Source organism: Callorhinchus milii, unplaced genomic scaffold, assembly GCF_018977255.1.
Source record: "Callorhinchus milii isolate IMCB2004 unplaced genomic scaffold, IMCB_Cmil_1.0 Scaffold2, whole genome shotgun sequence".
NCBI classification, from domain to species: Eukaryota; Metazoa; Chordata; class Chondrichthyes; order Chimaeriformes; family Callorhinchidae; genus Callorhinchus; species Callorhinchus milii.
The window spans coordinates 120,815,930-120,843,330 of record NW_024704743.1 but is presented as its reverse complement, the minus strand read 5'-3'; the positions used below and the strand labels follow the sequence as shown (position 1 = coordinate 120,843,330).

Sequence of the window (27,401 nt, the reverse complement as noted above, 5' to 3'; positions counted from 1 at the left end):
AGAGTGAGGATTGTGACTGAGTGATGCGCTGAGACTCTCACTGTGAGGCACTGCACTCAGCTGTGGACGCTCTGCAGCTGTCACCAGGATGAACAGAGCAAAGGTGAGGTTACCAGGGTCCACAACAGCCAGCCCGGGGCCAGCCCGGCTCAGTACAAGTCAGTCAGTCAGTCAGTCTGTCTGTCTGTCTGTCTGTCTGTCAGTCAGCCAGTCAATCTCCGTCCATGTCAGTCAGTCAGTCAGTCTCTCTATCTGTATGTCTGTCTGTCTGTCAGTCAGTCTCCATCCAGGTCAGTCAGTCAGTCCGTCCGTCCGTCCGTCTGTCCGTCTGTCCGTGTCTGTCTGTCTGTCTGTCTGTCTGTCTGTCAGTCAGTCAGTCAGTTTCTGTCCACTTAAGTCAGCCAGCCAGCCAGTCAGTTAGTCTCCGTCCACGTCACTCAGTCAGTCTGTCCGTCCGTCCGTCCTCCCTCCCTCCCTCCGTGGCCTCCACTCTGGCTGTGCTATCTTTGCTGATAGTGACTCTCCCGCCAGGTCTGGAAGAAGAACATAAAGGGTGAGACTCGTCTCCACAAGGCCTGTATCAGGGGTGACCTGCAACTGGTCACCACCCTCATTGAACAGGTAAAAGTGTCCGTCAATCTCACTCTCAGTTTGTGTCTCAGTTACTCTCACTCTCAGCCTATCATAGAATCATACAGCACAGAAAGAGGCCATTCAGCCCATCGCACCTACGCCAGCTCCACAAAGAGCAATCCAACTCAATCCCACTGGCCCACTTTCTCTCCATAGCCCTGCAATCCTGTCCTCCCCAAATACCCATCTACTTCTCTCTTAAAAGTTGTTATTGAATTGGCTTCCACTACCTTTTCAGGTAATGAGTTCCAGATCCCAACAACTCGCTATGTGAAAACATTTTTCCTAACCTCCCCTCTGTTTCTTTTAACAACTATCTTAAATCAGTGTCCTCGGGTTACTGACCCACATGCCAGTGGAAACAGTTTTTCCTGGTTCAACCTATCAAATCCTCTCATGATCTTGAAAACCTCTATTAAATCCCCTCTTAATCTTCTCTGCTCGAGGGAGAATAATCCTAGTTTCGCTAACCTCTCCTCATAACTAAGGTCCTTCATTGCTGGTACCATCCTGGTAAACCTCCTTTGCACTCTCTCCAGTACCCTAACATCTTTCCTAAAGTGCGATGCCCAGAACTGAATGCAGTCTCCAACTGAAACCTAACCAGCATTTTATAAATATTTAACATAACCTCCTGACTTTTGAATTCTATGCCCCTATTTACAAAGCCTAGTATCCTGTATGCTTTTTTAACAGCTTTATCTACCTGTCCTGCCGCCTTCAGAGATTTGCTTATGTGGACCCCCAGGTCTCTCTTTTCATTTGTCCCCTTTAAGATTGTACCATCAGCTTATACCGCCTCTCCTCATTCTTCCTACCAAAATGCAACACTTCACATTTCTCCACATTAAATCTCACCTGCCACGTTTCTGCCCATTTTACCAATCTGTCTCAGTCTTCTTGGAGTCTGGTGCTATCTTCCTCACCATTGACTATTTTTCCTGGCTTAGTAGCGTCTGCAAATTTGGAAATTGTGCTCCCTATATCCAGGTCCAGATCATTAATATAGATCAGAAAGAGCAGTGGTCCCAATACCGATCCCTGAGGGACACCACTACACCCCTCCCTCCAGTCAGAAAAGCAACCGTTTACTACCACACTCTCTGCTTTCTGTCTCCCAGCCAGTTCTGGATCCATGTTGCCACAGTCCCTTTAATACCGTGGGCTTCTATTTTGTTTATAAGTCTCTTATGTGGCACTTTGTCAAATGCCTTTTGAAAATCCATATAAACTACATCTACTGCACTGCCTTCATCCACCCTCTCAGCAACTTCATCAAAAAATTCTATTAGGTTTGTCAGACATGATCTGCCTTTAACAAATCCGTGTTGACCGTCCTTTATTAAACCGTATTTTTCTAAGTGAGAATTTATATTGTCCCAGATTATGTCTCCAGAAGTTTCCCTACTATTGATGTGAGGCTGATTGGCTGTAGTTCTCAGGTTTATCCTTCTGTACCTTTTTGTACAGGGGAGTAACATTTGCAACCTTCCAGTCCTCTGGCACCACTCCAGTGTCCAAAAAGGATTGAAAGATTGTGGCCAGAGCCTCCGCTATTTCCACCCTTGCTTCCCTCAGTAACCGAGGCTGCATCTGGTCCGGACCAAGTGATTTATCTATGTTGAGCACCGACAATCTTTTTAGTACTTCCTCTCTGTTGATTTTTATCATATCCAATTTCTGTTCACGCTCCTGCGATATTGTGGCATTGGTTGCATTGTCTTATTTTGTGAAGACAGTTGCAAAGTACTTATTTAGTACATCAGCCAATGCCCTCTGCCTCAACAAGAAGATTTCCACTTGGGTCCCTAATTGGACCCACCCTACCTTTGACTTACCTTTTATTCTTTATATGCTTATAAAATACCTTAGGGTTCCCTTTTACGTTTCCTGCTAATCTTTTCTCATACAATCTCTTCGCTTCTCTTATTTCCCTTTTCACTTCTCCTCTGTACTTCCTATATTCTATTTGATTATCCTGTGTGTCTTGGACCTGATATCTGTCATAAGCCTCCTTTTTCTGTTTTATTTTAATCCCAATTTCCTTAGTCATCCAGGGAGGTTTGACTGTCCTACCTTTCCCCTTTGTGGGAATGTATTTGCTCTGTCCCCGAACTATCTCCTCCTGGAAGGCTTCCCATTGTTCGTTTGCCGTCTTCTCTGCCAATCTTTCTTTCCAATCTATCTTGGCCAGGTCCCTTTTTAGCTCACTGAAATTATCCCGCTTCCAGTTGAGGGTCTTTACCTTTGATTGTTGTCCTTTTCCATAACTATTCTAAACCTAATGATGTTGTGATCACTGTTGTCCAGATGCTCTCCTACTGAAACCTGCTCCACTTGCCCCACTTCATTCCCCAGAACTAAATCCAGCTCTGCTTCCTTCCTCGTTGGGCTGGAAACATACTGATCCAGAAAGTTCTCCTGCACACGTTTCAGGAATTCCTCCCCTTCCTTGCCCTTTACACTGTGTATTTCCCAGTCTATGTGAGGTTAATTGAAATCCTCCATTATCGCTACTCTATTGGTTTTGCATCTCTCCGAAATCTGCTGCAGATTTGCTCATCTGTCACCTTCCCACTATTTGGAAGTCTATAGTAAATACCTAACAGAGTAACAGCTCCTTTTTTTCTCCGAAACTCTAACCAAATAGATTCAGTTTTTGGACCCTCTAACACATCGTCCTTTTCCAGAACCGTCACCGTGTCCCTAATGACTATTGCCACCCCTCCTCCTTTTTTCCCTTCCCTATCCCTCCTGAATAGGTTGTAGCCAGGAATATTCAGCTCCCATTCCTGTCCTTGCTTGAGCCAAGTCTCCATAATTACCACTACATCATAGTTCCATATGGCAACTTGAGCCGCAGCTCCCCAAGCTTATTGGTCACGCTCCGTGAATTTACACACACGCACTCCAATACTGGCTTAATCCGCTCTACATTTCTCTCCCGTCTCTTTCCACTTTTTGCTGGACTATTCCTTGTTTCGTTTCTATTTGTCTCTCCTCATCCAGTATGTGACTCGTTTCCCCTCCCTGATGCTACATTCTGAGCCCCATCCCCCTATGTCTCAGTTATTCTCACTCTCAGCCTGTGTCTCAGTCACTCTCACTCTCAGCCTGTGTCTCAGTCAAACTCACTCTCAGCCTGTGGCTCAGTCACTTTCACTCAGCTTGTGTCTTAGTCAATCTCACTCTCAGTCTGTGTCTCAGTCATTCTCACTCTCCGCCTGTGGCTCAGTCACTTTCACTCTCAGCTGAAATGGTTCCAATCCTCCCGCTCAGCTCTTGTTAAGCCCTAAAGGTAGGCTGGTCCTAGCTAGATAGGCAGCGGGAAAGCTTTCTAGACAGTGACATCAATGGGAAACTATACAGTTTAGCTGGTTAGGCTCCAGCAGTTACCCCCAACGCATTCTCTGGGGTACCAAGCCTTGGCTTGGGTTAAGTCCTCGGCCTAATATTCTCCAGGACAAGGTCAGCAGGTCCAGCGAGGGAGTGCACATTCTATTGCAGATACAGGAAGTGTGTGGGCCCTGACCTGTGGTTTTCAATGATTTATTCCAGGAACATTCCTTGAATGAGAGAGACAATGCTGGCTGGACACCATTACACGAGGCTTGTAACCATGGCCACATCGGTAAGCCATGTCCCTAAACTGGCAACAGGGAATCCTCCTACTCGGCTCCTGATAAACCCTGCAAACCGAAGCCCTAACGGGTAGGGTGCGTCCTGGCTGGACAAGCTTTGTCAGACGGTGATATCAATGGCAAGTTATGGGGTTTTAGCTGCTCAGATTCCAGCGTTACCCCAACGCACACTCTGGGGCCCCCAAGCCTTGGCTCTTGCCAACCTGCGCCTGATACTTTCCAGAATTAGGTAAACAGGATGTGTCCCTCCAGAGAGAGAGAGCGCATTCCATTCCAACCATCTATCTCTGGGATTTTCACGTGTCGATGGGAGATATGAAATTCTCAGTTTGGCCTGGAGACTCTTAAGCACAGTGATATGCTTCCGCATGTGTCAGCCACCTGGCTGACCCCCAAAGAAATTTGAAACCTTGTGGCTCTCCTCTGCAGTGTCTTGGGATGTCCTCCCAATGTGAAAGGCACTATGCAGTTTATCCTCGTTTTCTGTCTAACCAAACTAACACCCGGCTGACCAAAAGAAATTAAATGGGCTGAAGGATCCTGAGCTGGCCTGTGGGGCAAGTGTGTTGATGTGAGTGGATGAACCTGGACATGTTGCTTGCAGAAGTTGTGCGTTGTTTGCTGGACGCCGGGGCGAAGGTCAATGACTCAGATGACAGCATGTGTGAAGGAATCACCCCACTCCACGACGCTCTGAATAACAGGAGGCTGAGCGTGGTCGAGTTGCTGATAGCCAGAGGAGCATCCGCCAATCTCAGAGACAAAGAGGTCAGTGACTCCCACTCCTCCTCTCCTCTCCGTGCTCTTATCCCACTCTCCATCAAACGGCACTTTCTGCTGGTATTGCACACAGCAGTGTCCCACAAACAGTCGTGAATGACCAAATTTTAATTTTGTAAAATTAAAGGAGGGATTATTGTCCCCGGAAATCGATCCGCCAATCAACTAACAACCAGGTTCCTACTTACTGCAAGGTAAACAGAGGTAAACGGCGTATTATGCAAGGTCTGGGAATAATAATAATAATAATAATAATCCTTGCATTTGATATAGCGCTTTTCACGTCGGGAGGACGTCCCAAAGCGCTTCACAGAACACACTGTAAAGTGAATTGACTGTATATTTGTGGGCGAACGCGGCAGCCAATTGCGCACAGCAATGTCCCCCAAACAGTCGTAGGTTGAAAATGACCAATTTATTATTGTTTTTGGTTTTGGAGGGATTATTATTAGGCTCTGTGTGGAGTAAGGAAACTTGCCCAAGGTTTCGCCCTCTGCCTGGGATTGAACTCAGGTCTCTCACTTGCAAAGCGAGTGCTCTAACCATTGAGCTACAGGACTCCACAGGAACAAAGTGAAATACTTTTGTTTTAAAATCTGAAGAGTATTATAATAATAATCCTCGCCTTTGATATAACGCCTTCTCACATTGTTGAGTGGTCTCAAAGCGCTTCATGGAATACATTGCAAAGTGGACTGACTGTGCACTCCACCATTAACAAACTACAACTCATCCAAAATTCTGCTGCCAGTGTCCTTAAGGTCATTTCCCCTCACCTACATATAGCAACCCATCTCATTACCCTACGTGAAGGGTGTTGTATAAATGTAAGGACTTGTTGTTTTACTGAACAGTCTCTCAATTGGCTTTCCCACAGGGGTCCACACCTCAGGATATCATCAATAACTTGTGCCAGATGTCAGACCTAGACATGAAAACCCAGGACAGGCTGGTGAACATAAAGAGACGACTGCAGACAACCTCACTGGCAGGTACGAGGGGTGTGGGCAGATCACAGCGAATATCAGGCTCTAAAACTACCAGAGGGGAGATGGTTAGAGACATGGTTTGAGAAGGTCTACATAGCACCAATTAGCCTGATATTACCAAGTGAGCACCTTTATATAGTCTGATCTTGGCAGAGAACATCTTGATATGGCCTGATATTAAAAGTGGCACCTCTGGACGGTTTGATAAATATAGTGATATTAACCGTGACATCTCAATATAGTCTGATATTAGCAGTGACACCTCTATACCAACCTGTCCGCTCCCTCCGCTCAGCAGCTGTGGCCTGCTCCATGTCCCCCACCCAGCCCACTCCACCACTCAGGCCTTCAGCCTCTCCGACCCCACCCTATGGAACTCTATCCCACATTCCCTTCACCTCGCTCCCTCCCTTACCTCCTTCAAGGCGCGTCTCAAAACCATCCTCTTCGACTGAGCCTTTGGCCACCACCCTTCCCTCCACCTTCCCTGATCCCGACCTCCAGCCTGGGTCCAAATTCCTGACTGTGCAGCGCCTTGGGACGTCCTCCCGATGTGAAAGGCGCTGTATAAAATGTAATTTTGTATTGTATAGTATTGTATATAGTCTATTACCAATGACAGCTCCATAGTCTGAATGTGTATGTGTGTGTTAGTGTGAGTCTGTGTCTATGTGTTAGTGTGTGAGTACGCGTGTGTGTGTATGTGTGTGTGTGTGTGTGTATGAATGTGAGCGTGTATGTGTGTAAGTGTGTGTGTATGTGTGTTAGTGTGTGTGTGTCAGTGTGTATGTGTGTAAGTGTGTATGTGTTAGCGTGTGAGTGTGTATGTGTGTTTGTGTGTGTGTATGTGTGTTAGTGAGTGTGTGTATGTGTGTGAGTGTGTCAGTGTGTATGTATGTTAGTGTGAGTGTGTGTATGTGTGTTAGTGAGTGTGTATGTGTGAGTGTGTTAGTGTGTGTGCGTCAGTGTGTATGTATGTTAGTGTGAGTGTGTCTGTGTGTTAGTGTGTGTGTGTGTGTCAGTGTGTATGTGTTAGTGTGTAATTGTGTATCTGCGGATGTTAGTGAGTGTGTGTCTGAGTGGGAGTTATTAAGGTCTCTCTCTCTCTCTCTGGGAGCTGTGAATGGTGATGAGAATTTTGGCCAAGTGGTTAACCCTGAGCCCAGCCCGTCGCTTGCGGTCACTGGGTCTAAGGTATGGAACCTTCCGGAGCTCCCACTGGGCAAGCGAGCATCCGAAGCCGAGCTCAGCCCTCCCTTGACCGAAGACTGGTTGGACAACAGCCCCTCGAAGCGCAGGAGACAGGTCACCTTTTCTTCCTGGGACGCAGACTCCTTGGAGGACGAGATCTTGCCCATGTTCCACCTGACCATGAGCAGCCAAGGCTCGCAGGTCACAGAGCAGAATTCACAGCCCGAGGCCGGTGAGGGCACAGGGCACTGGGCCGAGAGTCAAGCGGGAGTGGTGGTGGACAGCTCAATGATATACTCGTGCGAAAGCGACGAGGGGAGCACCACAGACGTCCTACAGGAAACCAGGGATTCATCATCAACAGAGATATCATCACCCTCACCTCCATTCCGATCCCACCCTCCCCCTCCTGGTAACCCTGCACCTCTCACAGACCCCGGGGACTGGGCGGGGGGCCAGGCGGACCCCAAGGCAGTGGAGAAAGGCTATCACTGGTCAGACTCTGGGCTGGCGGGTGACTGGCCGTGTGCAGGTCAAGGCCAGGACAGGGAGATGGCAGTGAGGGAGGGCACACACCTCACACCTCATTCCTCCCAGGTAAGCTACCAGTGCAGACCCAGAGGGAGGGGCTGGGGGGTAGGGGGGTGTACGGGGGTACAGGGTGCTGGGGGAAAGACATATGTTCTTATGTTCAAGGGGGAGAAAAGGAGGGCGAGAGAGACTGATGTAGAGATAGAGGGAGAGAGAGACGCAGTGAGGAGGAGATGGAGTGAGAGACGCAGGGAGAGAGACAGAAAGTCAAGGTGGGGAGAGAGGAGTGACAGAGACGGATTGAGCAATAGAGGGAGAGAGATGGAGTGAGGGAGAGATGGAGTGACAGAGAGAGAGAGAGAGAGAGAGATGGAGGGCGAGGGATAGAGAAGGAGAAAAAGAGAGGGAAAAAGACAGAGAAGGAGAGAGAGAGAGACGTTGAATGAGAGAGTAAGAGAGAGAGAGAGCGAAAGGAAGAGAGAAAGGAGCGGGAGTGAGGGATGGAAAGATAAAAGGAGAGGCAAAGGGAGAGAGACAGAACGTGAAGGAGGGAGAGAGAAGGAGGAGGGTGAGTCGGATGGAAAGGTAGGAGAGAGATAGAAGGAGAGACAGAGGAAGAGTTAAAAGGAAAGAACTGATCTGCCTGTGTGCTGTGTAATCTCTCTCTGGTTCCGGGCTGACAGGGAGCAGCGCAGCCCATGGTATCGGTGGTCGGTGTCCCCCTGGGAATCCGTATCAGAGTCCGGGTCAGAGACATCACCTTCCTCATCGGTGTGCCTCACAGGTAGGTCACAGCGAGCCCAGCAACCAGCGCAGACACCGCGGGGAGAGAGCAGGCAGCGGGATTAGAGCAGAGAGCGCGGGTGGACTGTGCTGTGCGCACACACGGTGTGTCAGTGCTGTGTGTATGGGTGTACCGTGTTGGCTGTGTGTGATGACGGTCAGACACACACTGTGATTACAGTCGGACACACTCTGTGATTACAGTCAGACACACACTGTGATTACAGTCGGACACAGACTGTTATGTCAGACACACACTGTGATTACAGTCGGACACACTCTGTGATTACAGTCGGACACACGATGTGGGCTGGCTGGCTGAACAGGCGAGCAACAGATACCAACAGACCTGTGGGTTCCTCCCGCGGGTGACCCTGACCAGCTCTGGGGCCCGGCTCCACCCGCAGGATCTCGTACTTCACGTTCTCCGTGACAACGAGGAGGTGAGTGAGTGTGTGACGCAGCACAGCCGCCCCAACCAGCTGTGTGTGTGTGTGTCTGTTACCCCTCTCCCTCTGTCCCCCACTTTACACCTCTGTCAATCCCTCCCTCACTCACTGGGGGGTGAGGGGTGGCGTCTGGGGGCTTGGTTGGGTGGGGGGTGAGGGGTGGCTCTGGGGTGTGGGTGGGTGGGGGGTGAGGGGTGGCTCTGGGGTGTGGGTGGGTGGGGGGTGTGGGGTGGCGTCTGGGGTGTTGGTGGGTGGGGGTGAGGGGTGGCTCTGGGGTGTGGGTGGGTGGGAGGTGAGGGGTGGCTCTGGGGTGTGGGTGGGTGAGGGGTGAGGGGTGGCGTCTGGGGTGTGGGTGGGTGGGGGGTGAGGGGTGGCTCTGGGTGTGGGTGGGTGGGGGGTGAGGGGTGGCTCTGGGGTGTGGGTGGGTGGGTGGGGGTGAGGGGTGGCTCTGGGGTGTGGATGGGTGGGTGGGGGGTGAGGGGTGGCTCTGGGGTGTGGGTGGGTGGGGGGTGAGGGGTGGCGTCTGGGGGCTTGGTTGGGTGGGGGGTGAGGGGTGGCTCTGGGGTGTGGGTGGCACTATTCGAAAGGGTGTTTCTCTCTCCCCGGGTCCTGGCCAACAACCCTCCCGGATACAGTTGGTTCATTCACGTCATGGCTGTTTGGGGGCCGTTGCTGGGTGTAAGTTGACTGCTGCGTTTACAACAACAACAACATTGCATTTGTATAGCGCCTTTCACGTCGGGAGGACGTCCCCAAGGCGCTGGACAGAGTACAGCGTTTCAGACCCGAGCTGGGGTCAGGGGGGGGAGAAGGGAGGGGAAGGGAAGGGGGGGTGACCGATGGCACGGTAGAAGAGGAGGGTTTTGAGGCGGGATTTGGAGGCTAAGGAGGGGGCGAGGCGGAGTGACTGGGGGATGGAGGTCCAGAGGTTGGGGGCAGAGTGGCTGAAGGCTCTCCCGCCAATGGTGGGGCGGGTGGGTCAAGAGATGTGGAGCAGTCCGGAGCCGGCTGAGCGGAGGGAGCGGGCGACACCTCGGGCAAGTTCCCTTACTCCACACAGAGCCTAATAATAATCCCAACAAAACAATAATAAATTGGTCATTTTCAATCCACGGCTGTTTGTGGGGACGCCGCTGTGCGCAATTGGCTGCCACGTTTCGCCCACAAATATTCGGTCAATTCACTTTACAGTCTATTCTGTGAAGCGCTTTGAGACGGCGAGAAGACGTGAAAAGCGCTCTATCAAACGCAACCATTATTATCATTACAACCATCACTGAAGTTTACAGTAAAGCCTGTGAGGCGTTTTGGAACGTCCTTCGAACGTGATAAGACGCTGTATCAGAATCAAGGGACGTTTGGAACATAGGAACAGGAGGAGGCCATTCAGCCCCTCGAGCCTGTTCTGCCACTCTATTAGATCATGGTTGATCTGTACCTTAACTCCAATTACCCACCTTTTCCCCATATCCCACGATACCCCAACCCAACAAATATCTAGGCCCCTCGGTCTGGATAATGTGAATGGATCCAGAATCCACAGCCTTTTTGGGGAGAGAGTTCCTGATTTCACTGACTGACGGACTGACTGAGGTGGAGTCTGTTTCTCTCAGGTTCTGGCGGAGGTGACGGCCTGGGATCTGCCTCCTCTGAGTGACCGTTACACCAGGTGCTGTCAGCTCATGAGACTGGGTGAGTAATGCAGTGTTTTACACACACACACACACCGTCACACACAGTGTTACACACACATATACAGTGTTATACACACACACATACACACAGTGTTACGCACACACACAGTGTTGTACACAAGTATATACAGTGTTACACACACATACACAGTGTTACATCCACAGTGTTACACACACACACACACACATACAGTGTTATAATAATAATAATAATAATCCTTGTGTCGGGCGGACGTTCCAAAGCGCTTCACAGAACACACTGTAAAGTGAATTAACTGTATATTTGTGGGTGAACGCGGCAGCCAATTGCGCACAGCAATGTCCCACAAACAGTCATATGGATTGAAAATGACCAATTTATTATTGTTTTGTTTTTTTGGAGGGACTATTATTACATACATACACACAGTGTTACACACACAGTGTTACACACAGCACACACACAGTGTTACATACATACACACAGTGTTGCACACACAGTGTTACACACAGCACACACACAGTGTTACACACAGCACACGCAGACAGTGTTACACACAGCACACACACGGTGTTACACACACACAGTGAATTGGGGATCAGTGACCAAAGTAGCAGCGAGTTACAGAGGACAGTGAGTGCCGTTGTCTCTGGTGTACGAGTTCCATACCGACCTGTCCTCTCCCTCCACGCAGCGGGGCCTGATCCCGCCCAGCCCTGCCCCACCATCCGCCGGCGAAACCTTAGCCTCTCTGCCACGCCCTTTGGAACTCCATCCCACAGTCACTTCGCTCGCTCGCTCGCTCCCTCACCTCCTTCAACAACAACAACAGCTTGCGTTTATACAGCGCCCTTCATGCCCGCGTCCCGGAGCGCTTGAGCCTCGTCTCAAGACCCTCCTCTTCGACCGCGCCTTTGGCCACCCTCCTACCCCTACCCTCCCTGCCCTCCACCGCTCCTCGCCAACCCCCCAGCTCGGGTCCAAATCCCTGACTGCCCAGCGCCTTGGGACGTCCTCCTGACGTGAAGGGCGCCGTGCAAATGTAATGTGTTGTTGTTGTTGTCGTTGTCGTTGCTCAGACAGGGTCCCGGCCTTGGCGAAGGTGCTTAAGCTGCAGGAGACCAGCCCGAGCCTGGACCTGTCTGACCTGGATCTGGGGCGAGAGCAGTCGCCCCCCTTGCTCCGCGCCCTCCAGCGACAGAGCGAGACCCGCGAGCTGCGTCTGAGCAGCAACAGGCTGTGTGACAGGCTCCTGGAGGAGCTGGGATCCACCCTGGCCACCCTGCCCGGCCTCAGCCACCTAGACCTGGCCTCCAACCGCATCTCTGCCCCCGGCCTGATGGCGCTGTGTGACGCCACACTCGGGCCCTCTGACCTCAGCTTGCAGGTCAGTGTGGGTCACTCTCTGTGTGTGTGTGTGTCGCTGTGTGTCTGTCACTGTGTGTCTGTGTCACTGTGTGTCTGTCACTGTGTGTCTTGTGTCGCTGTGTGTCTGTCACTGTGTGTCTGTGTCACTGTGTGTCTGTCACTGTGTGTCTTGTGTCGCTGTGTGTCTGTCACTGTGTGTCTGTGTCGCTGTGTGTCTGTCACTGTGTGTGTGTCGCTGTGTGTCTGTGCCGCTGTGTGTCACTGTGTGTCTGTGTCGCTGCGTCTGTGTCGCTGTGTGTGTGTGTCGCTGTGTGTCTGTGTCACTGTTTGTAGTCACTGTGTGTCTGTGTCACTGTGGGTATGTATCACTGTGTGTATGTGTGTGTCACTGTGTATGTATCACTGTGCGTGTGGGTCATTGTGTGTCTGTGTCGCTGTGTGTCTGTGTCACTGTGTGTCTGTGTCACTGTGTCACTGTGTGTCTGTGTCACTGTGGGTATGTATCACTGTGTGTATGTGTGTGTCACTGTGTATGCATCACTGTGCGTGTGGGTCATTGTGTGTCTGTGTCACAGTGTGTCGGTGTCACTGTGTGTGTGGGTCACTGTGTGTCTGTGTCACTGTGTGTGTGGGTCACTGTGTGTCTGTATCACTGTGTGTGTGGGTCACTGTGTGTCTGTGTCTGTGTGTGTGGGTCACTGTGTGTCTGTATCACTGTGTGTGTGGGTCACTGTGTGTCTGTGTCACTGTGTGTGTGGGTCACTGTGTGTCTGTATCACTGTGTGTGTGGGTCACTGTGTGTCTGTGTCACTGTGTGTGTGGGTCACTGTGTGTCTGTATCACTGTGTGTGTGGGTCACTGTGTGTCTGTGTCACTGTGTGTGTGTCACTATGTGTCTGTATCACTGTGTGTGGGTCACTGTGTGTGTGTGTCTCTGTGTACTGCCGTCATCACTCCTATCCTTAAAAAATCCTTCCCTGGACTTATGTTCCCTCTAATTTTTTCGGCCAATGCGTGGAATGAATGTGGGTCTGTGCACCGATATAAAGGCTGTGCGCACCACCATAAATAAAGATCAAAACTTTTTAGAAAACATTATTCAGGGCATATAACGAACAGAGCAAATGTACAAAAGAATGGATAATTGTAGCGAGGCGAGCTGTCAAGAACGTTTAATTGAACAAAGTAAGTTAAAACCGCCAACACGTGGACGTGAGCGGAGAGTCAGGGAACTGAAGCCTACCCCTTTTCGGGAATTGTGCAGAGCGAGAGAAATGGAGGGAGAAAGAAACCTTTCCATCCTCCTGAAAATCAGCCTTTTAAATCAGATTTTGACGTGAATCATGAAATCCATCCTTGTGTTCATTTCCCAACCTTCTGGGTGATCGGTTAGGTGATCTCACGGCTGCAAGGCCAGGAGCGTAGCTTTGGCAGGTGAGAGCTGCATTAGGCATTGTGTTCGCTGTGGTTGAGGGGAAACAATGAAACAAATGTTTAATTCAATTTTGCGCATTTTCAACACTTTAGCGCACAAAGATGGTCGAAAACTACCTCGTTGCAGCAATTATTAAAGCAATGGATTTATCTTACAGTCTATCGGTAGTTAATGGTTTCTGCGATTTTAATTTCAGTAAATTCTGAAGCCTCTTGGGAGAAGGTGAGAGTCTGGTGAATTTCTTGAGTAAAAAGTGGCAAAAACGCTTGATTGTTTACTGTTGGTTTTTGCCAAGAATGTTGGGTGGTTGATGCAGACTTTGGTCACAGACAAAATCCATTTTATTACATGTATCCGATGTAGTCTTTCATACCAATTTGGTGGATCTGTGTTTGCCACAGTAATGGCAAACAACACAGACTAAATAAAACAAACTGATAAAGGGGACGCAGTTTACAGTGACTAAATGAAACAATGCACGGGGGGTAATGTAATAAAAAGACGGCTTCACCGGCTGAACTCTCAGACAGGGGTACATCTCTGCAGCAAAGCTTTATTTTCAGCTAATGTTCAATGAAATTTTATGGTTACTGAAGCGAGTGCACTGTAAGCCTTTTGACATTGCATATCTATGTAGCTACAGAGACTTTAATTAACATGACACAGTGTGTTGTTGCCGAGCTGACAGTCTGCGTGAGCGAAAATGCTTTTCTCACAAGATTAGGTTTTTGTCTTAAAGTATTGGCTGACTTTGTGTACTTGGACGCAACACAATTGGCAACCTGCCCACCCGAGCCGCTTTCTAATACAGTATAGTCCTCTTAGTAAGTTTGACTCTTTGAGTTTGCTTTTAAAAGGATAGATATTTTTACTTGGGAGATCAAACTCAGTCCTTTATTCGAAGGACGTTGGAAAGAGGAGAGTAATCATCTAGAACTCTGCAGCCCATGTCCTCTCCCGCACCAGGCTCTGTGACCCTATCACCCCATCCTCCATCCTCGTCCAACTCCACTGGTTTCCCATCACACAGTCAATAAAGTTCAAGATCTGGTCCACACCTTCAAAGCCCTCCATGGTCTTGCTCCCCCCTACCTCTGCGACCTCCTAACCCCCTAACATCCTACTATCCTTTCTACCCAAATCCATGCCATAACCCACTCTGCCTTCCCCCACCCAGCTCCGCCACTGCCTCACCCCTCAGGCCATCAAAACCCTCATAGCTGCATTTATCACATCTAGGTTTGACTAAGCCAACTCCCTGCTTGTTGGTCTCCCCAACTCTTCCCTCCACAAGCTGCAGATCATCCAGAATTTTGTAGCTCGTGTCCTCACTTTCGAGGCCCTCCACGGTCTTGCCCCCTCCTACCTCTCTGGCCTACTGACCCCCTACCAACCTGTCTGCTCCCTCTGTTCAGCAGGTTCCGGACTGCTCCACATCCACCATCAGAGGTCATCACCACCATCAGAACTCCATCACCTTCGCTGCTTCCCTTGCCTCCTTCAAGGCCCATCTAAGGACCTTCCTCCTTGACTGACCCTCATACTCTCCCTGACGTCCACCCTCTCTTATCCCTCCCCCGCTCGGGTCCAAATCCCTGAATGTCCAGTGCCTTGGGACGTCCTCCTGGCGTGAAAGGCACTGTACAAATGTAATTTTGTATTGTATCGTGTCATTGTATGTGTGGGTTGCTGTGTGTGTCACTGTGTGTGTGTCACTGGGTGTGCCTATGTGTCTCTCTGTGTGTGTGGCACTGTGTGTGGTTATGTATGTCGCTATGTGTGTGTCACTGTGTGTGGCTATATATATCACTGTGTGTATGGGGAGTGATGTGTGTATATGTGGTGGGAAGCACAGTGTGATGTTACAGTGAGGGAATAACAGGAGTGAGTGTGAGTGATGAGAGAGTAACGGGAATTAGTGTGAGTGATGTGTGACAGTGAGAGAATAACGGGAGTGAATGTGACTGATGTGTGATAGTGAATGCGAGTGATGTGTGATAGTGAGAGAGTAACGGGAGCGAATGTGAGTGATGTGTGATAGTGAGAGAGTAACGGGAGTTAGTGTGAGTGATGCGTGATAGTGAGAGAGTAACAGGAAGCGAGTGTGAGTAACATGTTGTTTCAGAGTCTGGAGAAGTTGGATTTGAGTATGAATGCCCTGGGTGATGCCTGTTCTCCCTCCATCGCCCGACTCCTGACCACCTGCCCCAGACTGAACACGCTCAGACTCCAGTCCTGTCAGCTCACATCGACGTTCCTGCAGTGTGACTCTCTGAGAGAAGCCATCAGAGGTGAGTGAGTGTGCGGGGGGGTGGGGTGGGGGGGGGGGGGGGGGGGTCAGCCGGGTGTCTGACACGTGCAGAAACCCATCACCGTGCTTAGGACTATCCAAACCCAACTGAGAATTTCACACCTACCACCTACACATGGAAATCCCAGAGATAGATGGTTGGAATGGAATTCGCTCTCTCTCTCTCTCTCTCTCTCGCTGGAGGGACACAAACTGCTCACCCAATTCCGGAGAGCATTAGGCGCAGGTTGGCAAGAGCCAAGGCTTGGGGACCCCAGAGTGTGTGTTGGGGTAACTGCTGGAGGCTAACCAGCTAAACCCATATAGCTTGTCATTGATATCATTTCACCCACAAAATGCACAGTCAATTCACTTTACAGTATATTCTGTGAAGGGCTTTAAGACGTCTCGACGACATGATAAGGCGCTGTAACAAATGTAATGATTATTATTATTATTATTATATACCCCTCTCATTCACTCCCACTGTGTATACAATGAATGGCCCAAACACACTGTCTCGTAACATACCCTCCAGCAGACACACTCCGTCGCTCGGTCCCTTTCCTCCTTCAAGGCCGGTCTCAAGACCTTTCTCTTTGACCGTGCCTTCAGCTCCCCTCTCGACTCTCTACCCCCTCCTCGCTCCCTCCCTTCCCTCCCCTCACCCTGACCATTTCCCCCCAATGCTCGGGTCCTGACCCAACTGTATAGCGCCTTGGGACGTCCTCCCGACGTGAAAGGCGATCAATAAATGGAATCTTGTTGTTGTTGTTGTTAATGTGCTATCCTCGTTCTCCCCCTTTTCCGTGACTTGACCAGGAAGCTCAGAGCTGAAGAGGCTGTGCCTGTCGCACAATATGCTGGGCTTGAATGGGGTGAAGCTGCTCACACAGACCCTGCCCCAACACATCTCTCATCTGGACATCGCCTCGGTGGTCGGGAGCCTCAGCCACAAAGCTTTTATCAGTCACATTGCGACTTACCTCTTACAGGTGAGCGGACACATTGCCTTCACACGAGGTATTTCCAGGTCAGCTTTTCCGCTTTGCTCTTCACATCCTGAGCACGTGACCTATCTCTTGTCCTGCTGTCTACACACATCCAGAGAAGCTTGTCATACATTCACTTCTCAATTCTGTTTTGTATCTTATACACCTCTGCAAGGTCTCCTCTTAAACATCTCTTTTCAAGAACTGAAGAGCCCCGGCTTAACCTCACAGCTTATAGGTCCTCCAACGCAATTCTCTGGAATTATGTAAGCAGGAATGCATCCCTCCAGGGGGAATGCACGTTCCATTCCAGACACAGGGAAATTTCTTTGTGTAAGTGGGATGCCTGGAATTCCCAGTCTGGTTTGGACACCCTTAAGTATGGTGATGGGTTTCCATGTGTGTCTAATACCAGTTGATCATAGTGATGGGTTTCCACGTGTGTCAAACACCAGTTGATCACAGTGATGGGTTTCTGCGTGCGGCTGATCACCACCGCTTACCATGGAATCATAGAATTATACAGCACAGTAGGAGGCCATTCGGCCCATCGTGTCCGTGCCAGCTCTTTGAAAAGAGCTATCCAATTCAAGCCCACTCCCCCGCGCTCTCCCCATAGCTCTGCAAACGTGTCCCACAGAAAAGCTATCGCACAGCGATTCCCCGCAAACAGCCATGAAGTGTCTACAATTCCAATTTCACGTCAACTGACAGGGATTCTCTGTGCAGCACTTTTGAAGTAGTAACCTCTCTCTCTCGTTCCCAGGATGCCTGTGCTCTGACTCACCTCAACCTGTCTGAAACAGTTTGACAGACGACGATATCCAAGACTTTGCCAGGTTATTCCCAATCCTTTTTCCATCATTAACATAATAATAATAATACCTGCATTTGATGTAGCACCTTGTCACGTCGTTGAGACGTCTCAAAGCGCTTCACAGAATATACTGTAAAGCAAATTGACTGTAGTTTGTGGGTGAAACCTGGCAACGAATTGCACACAGAGTATCCCACAAACAGTAATGGATTGAGTGACTAAATTATTTTTTTTTGAGAGATTACTACTCCGAGAGAAGTGATCCGCCAATCAACTAACAACCAGGTTCCTACTTACTGCTAGGAAAAACAGTGGCGTGTGGAGTAACAACAAGAACAAGATTACATTTGTATAGCGCCTTTCACGTCGGGAGGACGTCCCAAGGCGCGGGACAGAGAGTAAGAAAATTTGCCTAAGGTTTTGCCCCGCCCGGGAATAGAACCCAGCTCCTCTCGCTTGTGAGGCGAGTGCATTAACCACTACACTAAGGGTCTCCACTACTAACTGAGACAGTGATTCCCTTTCTCGCCAGCTCCCTGATGTCCTACCCACTGCTGGTCTCTCTCGACCTGTCAGGCAATTTGGGCATTACTGATACTGGGCAGGAGCTTCTCCTCTCGGCTCTCAGCAGCCGGGATTCCCGCATGGACAGCCTCATCCTCGCAGGTACGTTATTACCCCAGGCTTCAATCGGTCAATCGTCAAATCTCACACTAGCTCAGTCAGTCGTACAGAGTCAGAAGGCGTAGGTTCAAGCCCCGCGTCTGGGACGTTAAGTTCACAGTCTGGGCCGATGGGGTTAGGGACTGTAATCCCCAACACACACTCTGGGGTTCCCAAAGCTTTGGCTCTTGCCAACCTATGCCTAATACTGTGCGGAATTAGGTAAACAGGATGTGTCCCTCCAGGGAGAGAGAGCGTATTCCATTCCAACCATCTATCCCTGGGATTTCCATGTGCAGGTGGGAGGCAGGGAATTCTCAGCTCGGTTTGGATACTCTTAAACCTGGTGATGGGTTTCCGTGAGTGTCAGACACATCCCAGGATTTCAGGAGCGTCATTGCCATTTTGTACCTGTCGTTTCACGATTCGATCATCGCCAGAGAGCTTCATAATAATAATCCTTGTGTCTGATGCAGCGCTTTATCACCTCGTTAAGACGTCTCAAATTCACAGGATATATTGTAAAGTATATTTTGTGGGCGAAACGCGGCAGCCAATTTGCACACAGCAGCGTCCCGCAAACAGTCGTGGAGCGAAATAACAATTTTATTTGGGGTGATTGTTGGCCAGGACACCAGGAGAGAGAAACTCCCTTCTCTTTCGAATGGTGCCGCGGGATTTTTAAATTCCACCTGAACAGGCAGACTTAACCAAGGCAGCTTGGTTAAGCGGAGGTGTCATTTATTCTTCGGACACGTCCGGCGGATGGAAGAACAGGCTCCTGCGCACTGGGCTCTCGCACTTGCCGTTCACACGTACCACAGTTCGAGACCGGATGGCACCCGGAGGCATCCCGATGGGAGTCCCAGACACACACGGGGCAATAGTTCTGGGGTAATTGGCCTGGATCAGTTGTCGTGGAGGTCACAAGCAGTACAGGGTGTCCACAAAGTCCTGTCACCCCCTTGTTACAAAACGGGGATGTGAGACGACGGAGTATCTCTCTCTCTCTCCTGGTGTCCTTGCTGACAAGTCAATCCCCCGGGTTAATCGCTGGTCGGCCTCAGGAGCAGTGAGTGTGCAGGGAGGGTGGATAAAGCCGCCCTGTTATTTATACACTGTTTAATTTTCAGGTTGTTCCATCAAAAATTAGCAACGGGTTCAGAAGAATGAGACCCTCTCCTGAGAAGAAACTCCTCAACTTGCAACAAGCTCAGAGCCTAGTGGCCAAACAACAGCAGCTTACACTTACATATAGGTTCCTTCGCAACAGCCAGGGGGGGACTAACCTTTTGCTATTGAGGACCGGATGCCTTGTTTGAGAAAATTCCGCAGGTCTCATAAGCAATATGTTTCTCTTCCAGAAACATCACATAACATATCAGGAGGGCTGGAGGGCAGGGAGGGTTAGGGTAGGAGGGTGACCGAAGGCTCGGTCAAAGAGGGTCTTGAGACGGGCCTTGAAGGAGGCAAGGGAGGGGGTGAGGCGAAGGGACTGTGGGATGGAGTTCCAAAGTGTAGGGGTTATAGGACCAACTGCTGATGGTGGGGTGGGCTGGCCCGGGGACGTGGAGAAGGCCGGAGCACACTGAGCAGGAGGGGGCAGATTTGGAGTTAGAAGATCACAGAGATAGGAATCGAACAAGTCGCTGGAAAGTAAACGTTTAAAGAAATCTTTTGGGCAGTGAGATAGAGTGATGGTCTAATCCTGGGTTTCTGGGCTGGGTTGCTGGTTGCTATGATTGTCTGACCCGATTGCTATATTCTAGGTTACCGTTCTCCCTTCTGTAACCTGCGGGCAGGTGAGCGGAGATATGAGTTGAGCAATTGTTACAGTCAGTACAAACCCGAGCTCCCCCTTTAGACAGTCTGGCAGGAAGAAGCTTCTCTGGGATACATCGTTGGGTGTGGTACCTTCATAGCAAAGTTGCACTATCTTGCTTGCTTGTCAGCTTGCTTTTAATACTTGGATCTATGAATAAAGATATTTCGACAACAGCTTGCACTTGTATAGCGTCCTTTGAAATGTGTGAGAGCACAGCCTCTATCTTCCTTGCCCGCAGCTCAGGCACACGTCCCTTCCCATTGAGCAACTATTCCATCATCTGGAAGTGTGGACACTTCACGGGTAATTGATATCAAGTACAGTGGCTGTTTTTGTAGACAAACACAGCAGCTATTTTACCCACAGAAAGGTTCCAAAACAGCCATGAGCGAGTGACCATTTTTTTCTGGAGCAGGTTTGACTTGGCACCTGACAAGCTCCTTTCTCTTTTTGTGGGATCTTTAATGTCCACCTGGACAGGGACCTCGATTTAACATATCTGAAGGACGGCACATCTGACAATGCAGCGCTACCCCAGCACTGTCCTGGAGCGTCACCCGAGACCGTGAGGTCAAGGGACCAAAGTGGGGCTTCGACCCACAAACCTGACCCAGGCCGAGACCTCTAACACATTCAGGCCTGTCAGAATAATAATGATTATCCTTGGACTTGATAATAGTGCCTTATCACATCGTCGAGACGTCTCAAAGCGCTTCACAGGATATAATAATCCTTGCATTTGATATAGCGCTACAACACATCGTTGAAACGTCTCAAAGCGCTTTGCAGAATATACTGTAAAGTGAGTTGACTGTATACTCTGCGGACGAAACACAGCAGCGTCCCACAGACAGTCGTGGATTGATTAACCAATCGTTTTTTTTCATTTACAGTGGCTTGACTGTGTATTTTGTGGGCAGAATAAGAATATAAAATAAAAATATATTACGAAATAAGATGGGAGTGTAAGATTATGCTAATAGAGCTTGAATTGCTTCGGATAAAGTGATTAAAGAAAATAATGCTTTGCGAAATATATAACGTGTCGTTACATGAAACACTGCTGATGCAGGCAAGCTGGTTGAGAAAAGGATAGAAGTTGGCAGGCCGTGTGTGGACTGACTGCCTTGTCTGGTTTCGGCTTCCTGATCACAAGGCCTCAAAAACATGGCCTTGAATTGATTTAGAAATACTGAGATAGGGAGGAGAAAGCAGCTCCGACAGGATAAGTGAAGGAGGTGGTGATTCTTTTCTCGTGTCTGCTCAAAGCAATTGAGAAAACTGCTGTGCGCAATCGGCTGCCGCGTTTCGCTCACAGATATAGTCAATTCACTTTACAGTATATCCTGTGAAGCGCTTTGAGACGTCTCGCAGACGTGATAAGGCGCTGTATCAAATGCAAGGAAAGGATTATTATTATTATATTATAAAGCCATCGGCTGCTTGAGGATGAAGGGGCTCCAGTTCCATTTTCTCAGAGGAAAAAACTAGAGTTTGTGTATCAGATCAGGGAAGGGAAACAGATAAAAACACATGAAGGATGCAACTTGGTGATAGTTGAAGTCGTCTGACTTCGAGGGCCAGCTCTCCTCCCCAGAGGGATCAGGTGACATGGATTTCTTTTTTATCTATTGTCCAGCAGTTGAATATTACTTGCTGTTTGCTTTATTGCCAGTAAACTTACTATTGATCACACCACCGTATTGCATCAGAATCTGTTACAGGAGGCAAACACCAGCAGTCTCCTCTGGCAGTAATTGGGAAATCGTTGCTCTGACAGCACTGTGTAAAGTGCTGCGAGACTTTACACGAATGGTATTCTGTGAATGCAAGTTGCTAAGTAATAAATGAGCACAGCAATGTCCCTCAAAACAGCCACGAAGAGAGTGACCTTTCGGAGATGCAGGGTGGCTAACACTCCTGGAGAAACTTACTTTATTTTAATAAAATTACAAAAATAATTACAAATAATAATTATAATTCTTACAATTTTATACAGTGTCTTATCACATCACTGAGGCATCTCAAAGTGCTTCACAGGATTTTACTGTAAAGTGTGCTGACTGTGCATTATATGGGCAAAAGCGGCAGCCAATTTGCACGTGGCAACGTCCCACAAACAGCCCTGACCAATTTTATCTGGGGGTTTGTTGACCAGGACGCTGGGAGAAACTCCATTCTCGTTTCGAACAGTAATAATAATCCTTGCATTTGATATAGCGCCTTATCACGTCATTGAGACGTCTCAAAGCGCTTCACAGAATATACAGTAAAGTAGGTGAAAGACGGCAGCCAATTGCGCACAGCAGTGTCCCACAAACACTTGTGGATTGAGCGACCAAATTATTATTTTATTTTTTGGAAGGGATTATTTCCCCCAGAAAACGATCCGCCAATCGACTAACAAAAGTGCAAGTTCCTACTTACTGCTGGTAAACAGGTGTGTGTGGAATAAGGAAACTTGCCTAAGATTTCGCCCTGGCCGGGAATCGAACCCGGCTCCTCTCGTTTACGAGGCGAGAGCGCTCTAACCAACACGTTACAGGATTCCACAAGGACTCCGCAAGGTCTTTAACATCCACCTAGACAGACAGAGTCAGGACCTCAGTTTAATGGCCATGTGAACAGGCACTGTATATATCTATATATATATATATATCTATATATCTCAGTATATTATTTGCAGATGATATTATTCCAGAGGATCAGCCAGTGGCTGTGACCAGTGTGTAACTGAGAAAGGACGGAGCTGGAGTTATCCCAGTGGTTCCTTCTCTGTGACTGCGGGGATGTACTGAGCGAGCTCATTGGTCAGGTGGTATCGCTGGCCCTTCCAGTGGAAGTAAGTGGGTGGTCCGCTCTCGGGACCACCCCCCTCGTACTCGAAGTGGGGGCTCAGCTCGAAGGCCAGCGAGGACTTGACGAGACCAACAGGGCCTGACCTGGGGGGAGCGGGGTGGTACAGGCGGCCGTTCTCTGGCATGTAAAGCTTCTGGGGCTGGAAAGGGATGGCCAGGTGTTCTCCACCCCCGCAGTAGGACAGCAGCTCGGGCTCGGACGCCAGCAGGTGAGTGAAGACGATGGGCAGGTCATCGCAGCGCACAAAGTTGCGCTCCCTCCCGCACAGCGAGACGTAGGGGAACTCCGGGTAGCGACTCGTGACGTTCCTCCTCAACTGCTTGAAGAAGAAAACCAGGAACTGTTTGTCTGTGAAATAAAAAAATAATTATTGGGTCATTCGAACCACGACTGTTTGTGGGACGCTACCGTGCGCAATTGGCTGCCGCTTTTCGCCCACAAAACATACAGTCTATTCACTTTACAGTGAAACATACAGTCTATTCACTTTATATTGTGAAGCGCTTTGAGACGTCTCGAAGACCTGGTAAGGCTCTGCATCAAATGCAAGGATTGTTATTATAAAAAGACTAGAGAAACACCTTCAGAAACTATTCAGAAACGCCCTGGTCGTTAAATCACAATAACAGAGACAAAGACCGGGATTAGCTGGAACAGGTCACCCCGAAAAACCCGTTTATCTCAAAACCAATAGCGTCCTTCACATCGGGAAGACGTCCCAAGGTTACAGAGAGCTCGATAGAGATTCACCGCACGTGGTCAGAGAACTGGCAAATGAAGCTGGGGGGTGAGGGGTGGTGGGGGGGCGTGTATGGCAGGGGCAGACGGCGGGGGATGGGTGTGTGAATGGGGGATAAGGACGATGGGAGGAGGGGTGAGCAGGGTGTGAGGGGTGTGTTGAGAAGAGGGGTGTGGGGGTGGGGGTGGGGGGGGGAACGATGGGGGTGAACGAGGGAAGCGGGGGTGAGTACGGTGGGGGCAGGGTGGGGAGGCCGAATGTTGCGGGAGGGTTGTGGAGGGTGTGAGCACAGTGGGGGCAGAGCGGGCGATCTGAACGGCGGGGAAGGGGGGGGGGGGGGGGGGGGTTTGCACTCAGCTCTGTGTTTACCTTTAAAGCAGGTGATGAAATTTTTGACTTTTGTATCATCGAGAAAAAGCTGAAAAAAACACAACAAATAATTAACATACAAACGCTGGCGCAAGCGGCTGTTTACTTTTAAAGGACATTTTACCCGGTATTTCACAGACAGGTATTTACCAGATTATTGCTGCATATTTCCTCAGAATTTACCAAGTGTTTTTCCTGGTACTTACCGTTTACTGAGTGTGTACCCTTATTTCCCGGTATTCCTTGAGTATTTACTCTGATTTTTACCAGGTGTTAATTGCACATTTGCCCGGTTTTTATGTACAATGGGTATTTACCCCATTTTCAGGACTTATCAAGCATTTCCCCAATATTTAAAACTTATTCCCCGGGAGGTTTACACTGTGTGTTTATCAGATGTTTTGTCGGCATTTACCAGTGTAGTTGTTTATCGGGCATTTACTGTATATTTACTGTATTTTTTGTTACTTGATCATTAAGTTTATTTTGCATTTATAGTTTTACTTACCATTCATTTACCCGGTGTTTACAAGTTATTTACCCAGATTCTATTGGGTATTTACCAGTTATTTACAATATTCATTATGTATTAACCAGGTGCTGATTAACTGGATACTTATCAGGTGATCAACAGGTACTTATAATAATAATCGTTGCATTTGATAAAACGTTTCTGACATCTTCTCGACGTCTCAAAGCGCTTCGCAGAATAGACTGTAAAGTGAATTGACTGTATATTTGTGGGCGAAACGCGGCAGCCAATTGCACACAGCAGTGTCCCACAAACAGTCGTGGATTGAGTGACCAAATTATTATTTTTTTTGTAAGGATTATTATCCCTGGAAAAACGATCTACTAATCGACTAACAACCGGGTTCCTACTTACTGCTGGTAAGCAGAGGCTGCGGAGTAAGGAAACTTGCCCACGGTTGCGCCTGCCCGGGAATCGAACCCAAGTCTCTCGCGTGCGAGGCGAGAGCTCCTTCTGCTTCTTACTCACTGAGGGATTGTTATTTCTGAACAAACATTTTTAAATTCAAACAGCGGAGTTTGTCGATGAACAGATCAAAAGCTGTAGTCCACTCCGCTGGAGAACTATGTGTTCTCACTAAACTTAAATATAAAAAAATGGTCATTTTCTCAACCCACGACTGTTTGTGGGACACTCTGTGCGCGATTGGCTGCCGCGTTCGCCCACAAACATACAGTCAATTCACATTACAGTGTGTTCTGTGAAGCGCTTTGAGACGTCTCGAAGGCGTGAAAAGCACTATATCAAATGCAAGGATTATTATTATTATTATTATTATTATTAACCGGGATGTAATCAGGTTCCCCCCTCTCTCTCTCTCTCTCTGCCCGGCTCGGTATCCAGCGCGGAGACAGTGTGTAAACATGTTGTTGTTGACGGGTGTTACACCGGGTATTTATTCCAGAAGTTTAACAGTATTTACCAGGTGTTGTCTCGGGTGTTTAATCCCTACATTGGATATAGCGCTTATCACGTCTTCTCGACGTCTCAAAGCGCTTCACAGAATAGACTGTATAGTGACTTGACTGTATATTTGTGGGCGAAACGCGGCCGGGTTTTTACCGGGTGTTTACCAGGTTGGTGGCCGGGTTATTACCGGGTATTTACCGGGTGTTTACCAGGTTGGTGGCCGGGTATTTACCGGGTGTTTACCGGATGTTTACCAGGATGGTGGCCGGGTATTTACCGGGTGTTTACCAGGTGTTTACCAGGTTGGTGGCCGGGTATTTACCGGGTGTTTACCAGGTTGGTGGCCGGGTGTTTACCGGGTGTTTATCAGGTTTGTGGCCGGGTGTTTATCGGGTGTTTACCAGGTTGGTGGCCGGGTTATTACCGGGTGTTTACCAGGTTGGTGGCCGGGTGTTTACCGGGTGTTTACCAGGTTGGTGGCCGGGTATTTACCGGGTATTTACCGGGTGTTTACCAGGTTGGTGGCCGGGTTATTACCGGGTGTTTACCGGGTTAGTGACCGGGTATTTACCAGGTTAGTGGCCGGGTTATTACCGGGTATTTACCGGGTGTTTACCTGGCCCTGATGGTCGATGTAGTAGAAGTACTCCCTGACGCGGGGCGCGGGGCTCTGGCCCTGTGTGTAACTCACTCGGCGGCTGAGGCTGAGGCTGAGGCCGCGGCTCAGGACAGACCGGAGGAGGAGCGGCATCGCGGGTCCGGGTCCGGGGTCCGCGGGGGAACCGCTCCGCCGGAACACAACTTCCGCTCAACTCGGTTCCGGCCACATTGAGGGGTCCCGTCACCGCTCCTCCTCTTCCGTCGCTGTGTCAATGTAACTGCAATTCCTCACCTCACCGCGAAGGGGCGCCTCTGCTCGAGGGGGACCCCACACCCCCCACAACAACAACAACAACAACAACTCGCATTCATACCGCGCCCTTCACCCGGGGCTCCGCTGCTCTGCGCTGCGCCGCTTCACTGGTTTACAATAATAATGATTGCGTTTGACAATACATCAAATATATTTATAAATGTCAAATACTACAGTCAATAATAATGAAAAATCGCTGCATTTGCGACGCCCCAAAGCGCTTCGCAGGACATACCGCTGAGTGAATTGACATCACGAGTCCCCTCTGCGCTGCAAAGGCGGCGAAACACCCACAACAATAGCGTATTTATAAACACGACAAATAATCATTTTTTTAAACAAACACGAAAGGGGCCGCGCGGACGGGTTGGACGGCGGTCGCTCCCGGGACGCGCGGAGAGCAGTCGATACTGTTTCGGGAGCGACATCCGTCAATGCCGGCGACTCTGTAATGCGGAGGAGGGACTCTTGATGTGCAACCGGTGTCCCAAACACATGCCCACGTCTCGTATAAAGGGGAGAGGGAACAGCGGGTGTCACGTTAAGCGCTCAGTGTCCTGTGGATAACGGATGTCCTGTGGACCTGCGCCGCTCTCCCCGTAGATAGAGACAGCACAACCCTAAAGGACAGGGACGGTTCAGATGTCTCGAAGCGCTGCACAGAATATACAGTACTGTAAAGTGAATTGACTGTATATTTTGCGAGCGAAAAGCAGAGGTAATTGCTCACAGCAGTGTCCCACAAACAGTTGTGGATTGAATGACCAAATTATTATTATTATTTTTTTGAGGGATTATTCCCCCAGAAAGTGATCCGCCAATCGACTAACATTGGCGGGTTTCTACTTACTGCGAGATAAACAGAGCCGTGTGGAGTAAGGAAACTTGCCTAAGGTTTCGCCCCGCCCGGGAATCAAACTCGGGTCCCCTCGCTTGTAAGGCGAGTGCTCTAATCAATACAATACTCCCCTTATAATGCCCATGATAATACACCAGGAGCCGTGGGGTAGGGCCAAGGT

At 49.3% G+C, this 27,401-nt stretch overlaps 2 protein-coding genes across 4 annotated transcripts; one reads left to right on the top strand and one right to left on the bottom strand.

The window, feature by feature from the left end:
* LOC103179680 (tonsoku like, DNA repair protein) lies at nt 1–19,637 on the top strand. 2 transcript variants are annotated; one of them, XR_006084858.1, is made up of 15 exons: nt 1–103; nt 532–621; nt 4,192–4,264; nt 4,879–5,042; nt 5,932–6,046; nt 7,161–7,831; nt 8,449–8,549; nt 8,841–8,991; nt 10,611–10,689; nt 11,751–12,058; nt 15,600–15,765; nt 16,587–16,759; nt 17,523–17,595; nt 18,106–18,239; nt 19,370–19,637. XR_006084858.1 is itself a non-coding variant. In XM_042332226.1 (13 exons), exons 1-13 carry the CDS (start codon nt 89–91, stop codon nt 17,565–17,567), a joined length of 2,151 nt encoding a protein of 716 aa, XP_042188160.1. In that variant the 5' UTR covers nt 1–88; the 3' UTR covers nt 17,568–17,665. The 2 variants fall into 2 exon arrangements, 1 of the variants encoding a protein (XP_042188160.1); XM_042332226.1 differs by lacking the exons at nt 18,106–18,239; nt 19,370–19,637 and having other exon boundaries at nt 17,523–17,665.
* Nucleotides 13,455–26,255, bottom strand: cunh8orf82 (chromosome unknown C8orf82 homolog). Of its 2 annotated transcripts, XM_007895062.2 has the most exons (4): nt 26,086–26,255; nt 24,029–24,077; nt 23,004–23,268; nt 13,455–13,501 (listed from the first exon to the last, which is right to left on the bottom strand). In XM_007895062.2, exons 1-4 carry the CDS (start codon nt 26,218–26,220, stop codon nt 13,486–13,488), a joined length of 465 nt encoding a protein of 154 aa, XP_007893253.1. In that variant the 5' UTR covers nt 26,221–26,255; the 3' UTR covers nt 13,455–13,485. The 2 variants fall into 2 exon arrangements, with proteins under 2 accessions (XP_007893253.1, XP_007893252.1); XM_007895061.2 differs by lacking the exon at nt 13,455–13,501 and having other exon boundaries at nt 22,737–23,268.
* Between the last annotated feature and the right edge of the window lie 1,146 nt (nt 26,256–27,401).